Below are 14,639 nucleotides of genomic sequence, written 5' to 3'. Positions count from 1 at the left end.
ACTATTTTACTTAAAGCAAAATCAGTAGGTAAGATTTATTCCTAAGTATTTTATCTTAACAAAAGATAAACGAAGCCTATATACTAAAAACAAAAAAGCAATGCTGAGAGAAATTAAAGAGCATAAATGGAGAGAGATACCAAGTTCACAGGCTGGAAAATAGTATTTTTACACTATTAATATCCCCCAAATTCAATGCAATCCCAATCAAAATCCTAGTAAGAGTCTATATAAATAGATGATTATAAAATGTACATGGAAATACAAATGTTCTGAACAACCTGACCATGTATATGTATATACACATACATACAATTCTGTCTACAACTGAGCTAATCCCCAGTCCAAACAGCCCATATTTAAAAAGCAGAACATATGACTCAAGAAATATCCCTAATCTGGTTTGTCAATATGCAAAAACACTAATATTAAAGAACATTTAAAATTTTTCTCTGGTAATAGTAAACAATTTTCCATGAAAAAAATTTTTCCATTATTTACTATGTTGCTTTTACTTTATAATTTTTCCCTTTTTAAATTTCTAAGAAGGATTAATGCCGATTATCTGAAGTAATACGAAGATACAAAAATGGTAAATAAGTACAATGTAGCTCACTGGATTAGCTCTTGCCTATCATGTGCAGTCGTAGGTTCAATCCCCAGTAACACCATCCCCAATCCCCTGCAACACACACACACACACACACACACACAAATTGATTTTATACTACTATAAACTAGTTTTTATAAACAAATTATACTACAGAAATACTAGGGAACTATTAGGTAAAATAAACTATAATGAGTCCTTTTATTTGCTCATTTACTCAATATCTACTAGCATTAGGGATTTATGAATAACTGACAAAACTTTCTGACTTATAAAACTTACATTTTAGAAAAAGGAAGATAAACAATAAACAAAGTAAAATACAGGATCTGTTAAATGGTGATAAATCCTACAGAGATGGAAAAAGAATAAAGGCACAGAGCATACTGGTGGAGTAGTGGGTTGCAACTTGTACACAGAACAATCAGGAAAAAAATGACATTGGAGTGAAGACCTGTAAGTAGTGAGGGAACGAAAAAGTTCCTAGTAGACAATGTCAGTGTGAGTTAAGAAGAATGTACAAACTACTTTAGTGTTGTGTGAGTGGGTTAAGTCACTCTTTACTAAGCCAGAGTTTCTTCTGCTATATATAATGTAAGAATATTTTTTTATGCAAAAACTTGTGAGGGCCAAATTAGGAACCCATTTATTCCACTCCAGTGACTCAAAACTAGCACAGTTCAATGAAGTAATACCATATCAACAAAATAGCACACGTAATTTGAATTTAAGCCTTAGTAAAATTACAAATTATTTTGTTTTTAAAAAGAGCTGTTTTCATTTATACAGTCAACTAATTATGATCACTTGCTACATTCTATAGATCCATGTTTCAGTAGCTCTTTCCCCTCTTTTTATATACAGGGTTAAGTACAGGGTTAAAATGAATACAACTACTACCATGATTTGATGCTACTAACTTAATAACAACATACAAACAATTTTTCCACCATTGCTTTCATACCAACAGTATACATGTTAACATTATGGGGGAAAAATCCAAGTAATGCTATAGTATTATTATGAAAAATTTTATCTTTGTAGAGCTCTGAAAAGAGATGGGGACACATACCAAAGAACCACTCTGACAAATGCTAAACTACACCACCTTTACAACTGTATGTATAGCTCTGTTTGAATGTCAGATAATGCAGTTAAGTAATTTTACAACTTCACAAGCATTTCCTATTACAAAAGAAAACCAGATAAGCACACAAAAAATTTTTAAATTTCAACATATTCTTATATTTGAATACTGTAAAATTTGTTCATTGTTAAACACAAAATAGATAACAAAGACTAAACTAATAACTTTCAACACATGCATTTTTCTCACATTCTAAAGTAAATACATGAAAGTTTTTGTGTTGTTTTTTTTAAAAGCACATTGCTTAATACCTTCTCTCTGGAGAGGTTTTCCAAATGTGAAGTCAGACCACTTATTTCTTTGTCTTTTTCTGCCAACTGAAGCTAAATAAAGAAATAAATTAATTTTTTTCATCATTTATTTTCCTCCTTACAATTTGAGATCTAATTCATATGATTCTATCACAATAATTTATGTTATCAAATCCATGTATTTTCTTCAATGCTTACTCTTTGGCTTCTCTGAATTGTTATCAATAAATTCCTCTATTCTTAAAACTATTCCTTTGGTTTATGTAAAACTGTATCAATACTATCATTCTCCATGCCCTTTGTGTCTACTTTATCTTCTCAATCACACATATGAGTAATCTTCAAAGTTTCTTTGGCATCTCTGTGAAAAGTCACTTTTTTCCATGCCTTGAAAATATCCACAAATACTGACTTGTATACCATTTCTCTCTTAAGTTCCACATCTGCTTTTTAAATAGATGATTGGATACATTCACATTGCTATCCTTCCCTCACTGTAAAGACAAAATGTCCCAAGCCTTCTTTCCTATATTTGTTAACAAGATACCATCAAAATCAGAGAACACTGATGGTTAGAATACTTCCTCCTCCTCTTCTTCCATTCCCCAATGCTTTTACTCCCTGTCATTCATTCCTTCATCCACCACCCACTGACCACCTATTACAGGATAAGTATTAACAGATGCAAAATCAAATAAATCTACTCATCAAGAGTTCTTCACTAAAGATGCATTTTAATAGTTCTTTACTAGACTTATATCCTATTCAATGGCACTAGATCACGGAAGGTATTTTCAAAGGAGGTGGCCTTTATCAATTCATTTGAAGAATATTTCTCCCCGATTCCCTCACCTTTACACTGTTTATATATTCCAACATGTAAACCATCTTTAGTGCTACCAAATTATTTTCAAAAAGGACCTACTCTAGTTGGGTCCCTTTTAGCCTAAAAAATTCTAAACAGAAACTAGCACCAAATTCCATTTTAGGCCTTCCAAAATCTGGCTTCAAACTTTCATTCAAATCTAATCTACTTAGATATTAAAAGCCTTATACTCAACAGTTTCCAATTAATAAGAGTCCAAATGCTTTAGTTCCCCAGCTCTGCTATCTATATCTGACCTCCAAACCTGTATAATACTTTCTGTCTGTTTAGAACAATTCTTCTTCCTTTTCCTAACTTCGCTTCTCCTCCCTTTCAGTTCGGTCTTTCAAAGGTCTAGTTTCTCCATAATATCTTCCTACTAAATATGTGATTGGAAACAACCCCAGGGTACTTAAAACATCATTCACGTGAAGCTTTTATCACATTTTACCTTACCTACTCAGTCCACGTTTGTGTCAAAAGTGAAGGGCATTAAATAGGTTTCAATAAATATTTAGCAAACCATTTTTCTCATCAACATGCAAAAAATTTTAATATATTCAGTATTCACACTTTACAAATAATAACAGAAGTTGTAGTCACTGAAGACAATATCCACAGGAATCTCGGAAACAATAATGATTCATGAAATATCATTTTAAGAATAGAAGGTTCACCAGTAAAATTAGCTCTCTTCAGCTTCCACAAAGGAAACTTTAAATAACTGTAATTTAAAAATTAGATACAGATAAAAGTAGCTATGATACAGCAGAACTTAATCACTTAGACTGCATGCCAGGAAAGTCACTGAGCCACATCCCAGGCCTTACATGTATATTATAAAATATATCATATTGCACTCTATTCCCGAGAAAGCTAATACTTTACTACTTAGTAATTAGCTAGACAGCCCAATAATATTTTTTACTAATCTTCTTATAGATATGATTTATCATTTCAATTTTTATGCTCACTTATGTTACAATGGCAAAAAATAATTTTAATTAAGATTTTATCATTTACCTTGCAGAACTTCATTTAGGATCACAATAAGACAACTGGGGAATAATTTTTAAAATTCTAAATATTCTAAATTAAAATAAATTTAAAATACTGATGATATATTCTTATGACATAAAACCCACTGAGGCCCCCAAATAATTTAACATACATGTTTGTTTAAAAAAAAAAGCCAGGCATGGTGGCATACACCTATAATCCCAGCAACTCAGCGGAGTAAGGCAGGAGGATCACAAGTTCAAAGCCAGCCCTAGCAACTTAGTGAGACCCTATCCCAAAATAAAAAATATAAAAAGGGCTGAGGATGTGGCTCAGTAGTAAAGTGTCCCTGGGTTCAATCCCCGTAGCCCCTGCCAAAAAAAGGCAAGCAGAAGAATAATGAAATGATTGCTTTTAATCTTTAAAATAAGCACAATTAAAAGAGAATTTTTTAAAAAAATTTCTCTTCAATGTAGGTGTACACAGAGGATCAAACCCAGTGCCTTACACACCAAGCAAGTGCTCTACCACTGAGCCACAACCCCAGCCCAAAAGATAAATTTTTAATAGCTATCTGAATCCACAGAACTAAAGCCATAATACCAATTAATACGAATATTCATTTTTCTCAGTGAACTAAAGCCATAATACCAATTAATATGAATATTCATTTTTCTCAGATCACACTGAATGACCTACATTCAATGAAACTAAATACACACCATTTTCATTTATAGAAGAAAATGATACCTCAATTATCCATATTAAAAATGTGTATTAGGTTGATGAAAATGACAGAAAATACATTTTCAAAAGCATCAGGTGGTACAATAAGTTCTATGCTTTAGGTTTGTATACAAGTGCTAAACTTACTTTATAATTGTCCTCTACTTCAGCTAGTTCAAGTTTTACATTTTCAACAATTTTCATTTGTTCTTTCCATTTCAGCTCCATTTTTGCAAGTTCATCAGCATATTTACTGCATTTGGTTTTCTCATCCTAAGTAAAATTAGTATAATTATCAAAAGATTTTAAATCCATATAAAGTAAACATATACACAAACATACTTAATACTAATATTTTTCATAACTTCTGCTGTAACAGCATAAACATAAAAGGACTAAATGTCTATCAATAGATTAATCATTTTATATCCATACAATGGAACAGTATAAATATATTTAAAAGGCAGATGTTCAAGCAGACAAAAATGTCAAATTACACTGAATAGCATGTTGCAAAAATAGTACAAGATAATCCATTCTTACTTTTGTTTTATATAATTATATATGATATCTATGCCAGTATTATATAGAAAAATATAAATTTCATTATTAACAGCTCATATCTGGGGATCAGGATCAGGGAGATACTTTTTATCATCTTTGTTCTTTTTATTTGCAGTGACATGATACTCCACAATAGTTATGACTTTACAAAAGGATGGAGGGAAATCATGTATTCATACAATTGCTTTTTCTTATAACCCAAAACATCTTATGGAAGGAGTTAGAAATCATGACAAAAAGGCAATATATGACCATTTCATTTTCAATGTTTTTGTTCAAGGTGAAGTTTAAAAGTATACTTTGAGAAATTCAATGGAGAAAGAAATACCTTTGAAAACAAATAATACTAAATCAACTATGGGTCACAGAATTAAATGCAAAACCTGACTCTAAAACTTCTAGATGGGCTGGAAGTATAATAGAGCACTCGCCTAGCAGGCTTTCAGTTGTGTGTTCAATACTTAGCACCACAAAAACAAAACAAAAATCTTCTGGAAGATGACATAGGAGAAAATCTTTATCACTCTGGATTAAACAAATATTTTTAAAAAGAACAAAATATAAAGGAATGATTAATAAACCGTCATTAAAATTTTGCTTTTCTAAAAACACCATTAAAGAAATGAAAAGGCAGATTGGGAGAAAATATGCACCACAGACAAATGGCAGAGAAAAAAACTGTATCTAGAATAAAGAACAAGTACAACACAAGATGAACAACACAATTTTTAAAGTAGAAAAAAGATCTAAATGATCAAAGAAGGAGGGTGGGAAGGGTACACAGCTTTCTTATGACAAGCATAAGAAAGGAAACTCAGCATTAAGTCATCATGGGAATGCAAATTCAAACCACAATGATATTATCATGACACATTCCTTAGTCTGGTTATGTAAATGGTACAAAAGTACTATGCAAAATAATCTGGTGATTTCTCATACAGTTAACCAATGTGTTGCCTACCTTATCACCTAGGCATTTCGCTCCTGGATATTTACCCACAAGAAGCAAAAAACTGTTACAGTCACAAAAAAGCTTATCTACAAATGTTCATAACAACTTTACTCATAACAATTAAAAACTCCAAATGCCCAACCACTTGTAATGTATAAACAAATTATAATACATATATAAAATGGGATACTACCTCAGGAATGAAATGGCATGAATAAGCTAACAATATAACAATAATATGGACAATTCTCAAAATAATTTGTGCTGAAAGAGGATAGGAAAAGAACATACTATAATGACACCATTTTATAAAGTCATACAAAAAAGTTAGGTTAGTCAATAGTGGCAGAAAATAGGCGAATGTTTTCCTGAAAAATGAAGATAGAAGAAAGAGCCAAGTTGCAAACAGGCACAAAAAATTAGGGAGTAATGGAAATGTTCATTATCTTGACAATATGGTGATAGTTTCTGGACCGTGTAGGTCAAAACTGATCAAATGGCACACTTCATATATATGTGTACTTCATTGGTTTAAAAAGTGTACCTCAAAAAAGTTAAGCCGGGTGTGGTGGTGCACACCTGTAATGCCAACTGCTCGGGAAGCTGAGACAGGAAGATTGTGGGTTTGAAGCCAGCCTCAGCAATGGTGAGGCACAAAGCAATTCAGTGAGACCGTGTCTCTAAAGAATATAAAATAGGCCTGGGGATGTGGGTCAGTGGTCAAGTGCCCCTGAGTTCAATCCCTAAAATAAATAAATAGATTTTTAGATGTTCCTTCAGAAAGTCTTACTTGAAGAAACATAATATCTTCTTTTAATAATATTGGTATATAATAAAAAATTTTAAATACTCATTCAGAATTGTTTCATCCTTAGTTAAAGATAGTTTAGTCCCTTACAAATAATTATAGTCACACATTGCTTAATGATGGGCATATATCCTGAGAACTGCTTCCTCATTAGATAGGAGACTTTGTGGTTGTGGAAACAGGTTTCATTCATATTGAAGATTTGCTGTGGCAAGTAATTTTTCTCCACAATCAGCTTATTTTGAATTTTCTAAAATTCTTCAGCTACCTTCACATCAACACTTGGTGCACTTTGCAAACTCACCACTTACTTTTACATTATGTAATGAATAATGAGCTAGCAGCAAATTTAACTTCATAAGCCGGATATAGCCTTTTCTTTCAACATCATACATAAACTTTTTGCTGGTTGTGATCATCATGGTGTGGAATCAGATAAGCTTCTATATTTGGTCTTCAATTCAAATCTCTAGAAATTTTTAATTGATAATATACTCTTCTTGAATTATCTTGCTGCCTTCAATAAAGTGGATCCTTATTGATCCTTTAAGAACAACTCCGAGTTTCTGTTCTTGTTCTTGAAGATCATATTTTCAGTGGAATAGAACATGCCTGATCAGTGATCAATGGTGATCATTGACTTTTTACCTTCACAGTCTTTACTTTTATTTGTTTCCAAGTCAATCACTAAACATGGCCTCTTACTGACAATATATAAGTAGTGAGTTTTGTACACTTAGGGGCCACAATAAATGAAACAAAATGAGACTAAATGAAGCACAAAAGAATATGATGCAATGAAAAGATGAAGTACATGTGAGATTGTGAAGCTGTTGCTGGTTAACATGGCACACTATTTTAAAGTTTTTAGGTCTTTTTTTTAAATAAATGAACAGAAGGTATACACTCTAAAATAATAGTATTAGTAAAACAAATACATCAATCAGTTACAGTCATTTATTATCAAGTGTTATGCACAGTACATAACTGTAAATGCTATAGCTTTAAAGGACTTGAAGTGCAGTAGATTTCGTTGCATCAGCATTACTATAAACATGTGAATAACGCATCATACTACAATGTTATTAATACTGCTAATCAGCTCTTTTACAGAAGGAGTCTGCTGTGGGCATAGATCAACGATAGAATACTTGCTTAACGTAAGTGAGGCCCTAGGTTTGATTCCCACCACCACAAAAAAGAAAAAAAAAAAAAAAAGTCCAGTTTAAAGTCTGATAAAGATTTTAATGATGTTCTTAAGTTTTAAATTATTATAGTAATACTAAGCTAATCTATGCTTTTCAGTCTGTAGCTCTATAGAATTTCCTTCCTTTTCCCAGACTCAGAAATACACAAATACACAAATTAAGCACACAAAAATCACATATACAAACACAAAACAACCGAGGAGCAATTTCCTTCATCCTTCAAATATTCCAGGTATGAATAGTACCTGGATGCAAAACTTTAAAGTCTGAATGATGCTATTTAAAATAATCAATTTGGTTAATATTCCCTTTTGCCATGTGTTCACTGGGTCACTTTTGAGATATGTTAAATTTCTTTTTCCTTTTACAATAAACTTTAAAAAAAGAGTATTTCCCTTTATTATAAAATTCAAATATTTTCCATATATTATTACAAAAAGACAGGGAGAAATTTCCAACCTCAACTAATTACTTGTTCATTATCCAAACAAGGACATTTTAGTACATATGAACAGAAAATACTAATTTGGGGATAATGATTTTACACAACGGCCTATATGAACAAGAATACAAAGCACCTCCTTTCATCATCCCAAAGGCAAAATTGAAACAGTATATGGGGCTGGAAAAAAAAAAAAAAATCAATAAACTTAATAAAGGTGAGCTAAACCATTTAACATTTGATAAATCTTTCTTTCACTCAAAATGTTAACTTACCTGCAAGAGTTGTTTACATTTATTATACTTTTCTGTTCTGTCAGCAATTTCTTTGGTCATTTCACAGACTTTACCTTTCGAGAGCAAGTCAAAATCTGTCTCTGCTGTAACAAGACAGAAAATAAGATCATTAGAAAGTATTTTGCCCCTTATATTATCGTCTTGCTCAGAAAAACTTAAGAGTAAATTGTAAAGTGTAAAAATGGAATACTGAAGAACAGAAACATTTATTTATATCCTAAATAAACAAAGAAAGATAAATTCTAAATGAGAATGAGAATTTTAAAATGTCAGAACCAAGTTCATTTTCAATAATGAATGCACCGTTCTTTTTTCCTTTTATTAATTTGCTAAAAGTAGTTCCAAAATGGCACAAAAATTGTTCTCCTTAGATAACTGAGTAAACAGGATAAGAAAAAAATATACTCTGAAGAATACATTTTTAAGTCATTCTTCCAGTCCTTCATTACCATCTGCTAAATCTTTTATTAAGTAAACATGTTCCAATACCACCACGCCTGGTCATGTTAATACTTTTTAAGGCAGGACACTACACAAAAAAATCTAAAAGATTTTTACCTGCAGAAGATAGTGGCAGCTTTACATCTACAGCAGACACAGAAGTGGCTGGGTCTGTGTTTATTGAAGCATCATTCACTTTCTGCTGATTCCCAACTTTCTTTGTGAACACATTATTATTGGCCTATTCAAGATGTTAACAATAAACTATTAAATCAAGTCACTGAATCTGTTAGACTTTTTAAGTAAATATGTAAATAATAAAAAAGAGATCCTATACATCCACAAAGCTATCCTTGTTTTAAAAGCCAAATACTAAAGTTATACATTATCTACAATCCAAATGTTGCAAAAGAAAAACACATTGCTTTTTCTTGTGAATTTACCAAAACTAATCATTCACAGAAATCTCAAGCTTCTACTACGAAGTCAAAATATGTTCAAAAGGCCACAAACCAATATTTATACATGTGATATTTAAATTTATCTATAAATTTGATACTTAAACTGTAATTTTTTTCACAAAGCCTTCCTATTTTACTGCATGCATTCCTTGCTCCTTTTTCTGCTTTCAGATTTCAATCAGAAGACCAGGAAAATATTATCTATATCACAGAATATAAGACAACTACGGTACCACTTTCATATGAATTCAATGGTACTTACTGATTGGTCTGAAAGTTTGTTTATTTGTTTTTGGAGCCTCTGACATTCCTTAAATTTTTCTTTATAATGATCTGCAGCCATCTGGAGACGGAGTTTCAAATCTTCAACTTCTCTTCTCAGTTCATGTTCCAATGTATCAGTCTTGTCCTAAGTAACAAACAAATATTGCCACTAAGATAAAAACCTGATACTTCATTTTGTAATAGTAAATCCAACTTCCTTTTTACTTATGTCTTTCTGGTTTTTTTTTTTTTTTTCTTTTTAATTTGTTCTGGGGTTTAGGCTATAGTGCCACAACAATTCTCTTAATAAATCTAGATTTATATGTTTTGACTAAGGTTCATTTAAAAACTACAAAATAATCTACTTCCTGAGGAATAATTATTATTCTCTTAAGTAACCATATGCTATTTTTTAATTTCTTACATACATGACAATAGTGGAGTGAATTACATTCATAATTATCCATTCACAGCACAATTTTTCGTAACTCTGTACCATAAGCTATTTTATATAACTAGTAAACAAGAAATTCCAAACAAAGCAATATATACCTGATATCAAAAATATTCAATAACAGAACAACTTTTACTAACCATAAGGAATTGTGCTTACAGAAGGTTTTCTTGACGCTCACATTAATTTCAACTCAAGAAGTTACAATAACTAAACAGAATGAATGGAAACTTAAAATTCTCTGGTCAGAAATCTGATCTGACTTATTTTATTATAATTTACTTTTTTCATGAGTTTATGGTTATTATTTCAAAGTTGACTTGCTTTACCTGATCTTTTTTCACAGCATTTAGTTTAAGTTCTGCCAGTGCATCAGCTAACTGCTTCTTCACTTTCTCATTTTCCAAGCGTGCAGTATGTAGATCTGCCATTGTTTTATCTCGAACATTTACTGCATCACTAAGTTCTTTAGCCAGAAAGACAACTTCTTGTCGAGTTGCCTGAACCTGTTCCTCTGCTTTACGAAGCTGCTCCTTTAAAGAAAATGAATCTTCCTGAAGAAAAGCAGAGAATTATTGCTGTGATTAAACCATTCAAGTTAAAAAAAAAAAAAAGCACAACAATTTTATACCTTCTTCAAGAGATCCAAAGTTTTAAATTAAATATTGCTTTTCTACACATGACATAGATGAAGTATGTCTATAAAAAATTTAAAATGTGACATTGTTTTAGATTTCCTACCTAGCAACCACAGACGTGGCATGACCACTACTATTTCACACATAAAGAAACTGAAATACAGCCATCAAGTGGCATATCCAATGCTTAAAGTTCTGTCTAAATTGAAGACTTAAATGAAAGTGCCCAAGACTCAAATGTCCCTCAAATCTCTCCAGCTTGAACTACTGACACAAACTTTCTGTGATTACAATAAAATAATTTAAAAGACTTTCTAATACCAAAAATTTTAGTTAAAGGTATTTCCTACTTTCTAACTTAAAAGACAACCAAAATATTAATCTACCATTCTATATCAACACCTATTTGTTTGTTTGTTTGTTTATTTATTTTGGTATTGTGGATTGAACCAGGTATGCTTTGCCACTGACCTACATCCCCAGCTCTTAATTTATATTTTGAGACAGGTTCTCAGTAATTTGGTGACACTGACCTTGAACTTGCAATCATACTGACTTGGCAGATTTAGACGTGTACCTAGATATCTACATAAGGATGCTTATCTCAGTCTGTTTATAAAAGCTAATGATAGTAAACAACTTGTATCAATTATATACTTACACAACCATTAAATGAAAGAAGGAATATGATGCAGCTATTATAATAAGAAAGATCTACATGTGTACTCATAGTGCAAGATATCCATATATTCTATAAATATTTTTAAATATTAAACACTATATGTATTCTGAGTTAAAATGTAAATATATTTTTATACTTATATGAGATATTTTAGCATCTTATTCAACTTCAAAATTCAAATACCCTTCTCATATTTGCATTTGCAATCTGTTGGATTAAAAGAGCAACCTGGGGTTTCACTATTGACTTTAAATGTCATATACTTCTTTTATTTTTGGTTTAGCTTTATTTATTATTATTATTATTTTAGTTGTAGAAGAACAACACCTTTATTTAATTATTTTTATGTGGTGCTGAGGCTTGAACCCAGTGCCTTACACAGGCTAGACAAATGCTCTACCACTGAGTCACAATTCCAGCCCCAAATGTCATACACTTCTAACATTTCAGGTGTTACAATAAATATGCCTTAATATAATTTGTAGCAAAATACTTAAACCAACTTAATACCCATAAAACATAATAAGTAAATTAAGATAAATCTATATGTAGAGTATTATGCAACAATTGAAAAAAATGAGGAAGATCTCTGATAAAGAATGAATGACAATTTACATTTTTCAGTGAGAAGAAACAAGGTATAACCAAGTAGTATTCTTTTTTTTTTTCCAAGAAAATGAAGAAAAATGAGTATGTGTACTGTGCACATGCACACATAAGCTTATTTTTCCAAAAAGAAACATAAGGAGGATTAACTTAGAACTAATAAAAATGTTTACTTGTGGGTATAGGTAAAAGGTAAAAAGAATACAGAAGAGTTTAAAATGAGTAAATTTTTATATCATTTTTTTACTTTCCAATAATGCAACTACTTTATATATTCAAAAAAGAGAAAAATCTTAAATACTAAAAAAAACCCTTGAACTGTATTACAAATTTATAACATAAAACTTTTTTAAAAAGTACATCAACTTTTGAACATGGCATTATGAACATCCCTAGACAAATAAACTCAAGAGCTGGAAAAAAAACTTTAATTTTATTTAGTGGACTTACTGTTGAAAGTGGCAATGACACAGAAATTCTGAACCTTATGATATATAAACACCTGAAAAATATAATGTCTCAAAAACAAAAAGTTCTCACACTAGGAGAAAATATATATAAATATGAAATGGAGGAAAGTAAAGAAGAATCCTAAAGTACTATTTTTGGGTTAGATATATTAATAATGATTTGAAGTATCTACTGGAAATGAAAAAGGCCATAGTCCCCTAAAATGGTAACAATGGAGTCTGAGGCATAACCTGAACCTGGAAAACACAGGTGCATAATTTTAAAAAAGTATACAAAAGCCAGGCCTGGTGGCACACACCTGTAATCCCAGAGGCTCAGAAGGCTGAGACAGGAGAACTGCAAATTCAAAGTCAGCCTCAACAATGGTGAGGCACTATGCAACTCAGTGAATCCCTGTTTCTAAATAAAATACAAAATAGGGCTGGGGATGTGGCTCAGTAGTTGAAAGCCCCCGAGTTCAATCCCCCAGTACCATCCCCCCCAAAAATGCATACAAAGCTTGATAAAGGCATATTAAAAGGACACAATAGCCAGGCGTATGCAGTAGCATGCGCCAATAATCCCAGCTATTTGGGAGGCTGAGGCAGAAGGATCTGAAGTTCAAGGCCAGCCTGGACAACTTATCAAGAACCTGTCTCAAATTAAATAAAAGTAAAATGGGTTAGTATATAGCTCAGTGGTAGCATACTCGATTACCATTCACTAGGCCTTCAGTCCCCAGCACCACTAGGGATTTAAAAGAGAAAGGACACAAAAGCACTTGAAAAGGTTCACCAGCTAAATAGAGACAACTGTGAACTGAAAAAAATAATGATAATGTAAAATAATAAGTTCATAGTAACATAAAGGAAGGGGAAAGGGTAACAGTAACCTCATAAAATAGTAGCTACCACTAAATGTAGAAGGAATGACAGAATCTTTAAAATCATCATCTTGTAACCATTAATCTCAAAGCTGAGGTAAGTAAGGCTCATCAAAGGACTAATAAAACCACTGGGTAAAAGGCTATTAGAGGACAGGATGTTCACATAATCATGAAGTATTATGCCATGATTGCTTAATAATCACAAAGATGAGGAGGAGAAGGGAAAGCACCTCAATAATGTCAGGAAGACAGAACTAAATTAATTACCAAACCCAACATCAAGAATAGAACATAATTACATTTATATGGCTCTTAATATAAAAGCAGTAAGATATATAAAACATCATGTCTTTCCTTGAACCCCCCCCCCCCCGCCAAAAAAAATGATTGATTTGAAATCTAGTCATGAGGAACAATAGACAAATTAAGATTATGTAACATTCTTTCAAATTAGCCTGACTTCTTCAAAAATATATGTTGGGCTAGGGGTGTAGCTCAGTAGTAGAGCCCTTGTCTAGTATGCATAAGGCCCTGGGTTCAATCCCTAGCACTGCAAAATAGTGGAGGGGAGGGGATAAGAAAAAGAAAGAAATACATAAAAAGTATAGGGACACTATTCTAGATTAAAACAGTATAGGAATGCTATTCTACAGAAACCATAAAAAAGTGTAGAGACAATGTTTCAGATTAAAACAGATTAAAAATAATAAACTAATGTGTAATCTCTGGCTACTCATAGATTCTATTTGGATCAATTAAATATGAACTAAGTATACCCAAGAATGAATATTATCATATCAATGTTAAATCTTGAAAGTGATAATGGTGTACTTGTTCATAAGAACAGTAATGCCTACAATTAACTTGCAAATGGTCCAGAAAAAAAGCA

General features: G+C 31.7%; 1 protein-coding gene across 3 annotated transcripts in view; it reads right to left on the bottom strand.

Moving 5' to 3' along the window:
* The window catches only part of Tax1bp1 (Tax1 binding protein 1), a 70,030-nt gene that overhangs the window by 16,622 nt on the left and 38,769 nt on the right, over positions 1-14,639 (bottom strand). For 2 of the 3 annotated variants that reach the window (XM_076835811.2, XM_076835831.2), the window contains exons 9-14: positions 10,818-11,042; positions 10,033-10,179; positions 9,427-9,550; positions 8,848-8,951; positions 4,746-4,871; positions 2,009-2,080 (exon numbers count right to left, since the gene is read on the bottom strand). In XM_076835811.2, coding sequence (XP_076691926.1) covers positions 2,009-2,080; positions 4,746-4,871; positions 8,848-8,951; positions 9,427-9,550; positions 10,033-10,179; positions 10,818-11,042 — 798 coding nt within the window. The remainder of the gene's footprint in view (positions 1-2,008; positions 2,081-4,745; positions 4,872-8,847; positions 8,952-9,426; positions 9,551-10,032; positions 10,180-10,817; positions 11,043-14,639) is intronic. The other variant, XM_076835822.2, reaches the window with a different exon arrangement.

The sequence above is a fragment of the Callospermophilus lateralis genome, chromosome 1 (genome assembly GCF_048772815.1).
Source record: "Callospermophilus lateralis isolate mCalLat2 chromosome 1, mCalLat2.hap1, whole genome shotgun sequence".
Taxonomy (NCBI): Eukaryota; Metazoa; Chordata; class Mammalia; order Rodentia; family Sciuridae; genus Callospermophilus; species Callospermophilus lateralis.
This window is presented reverse-complemented; position numbering and strand designations above follow the sequence as displayed.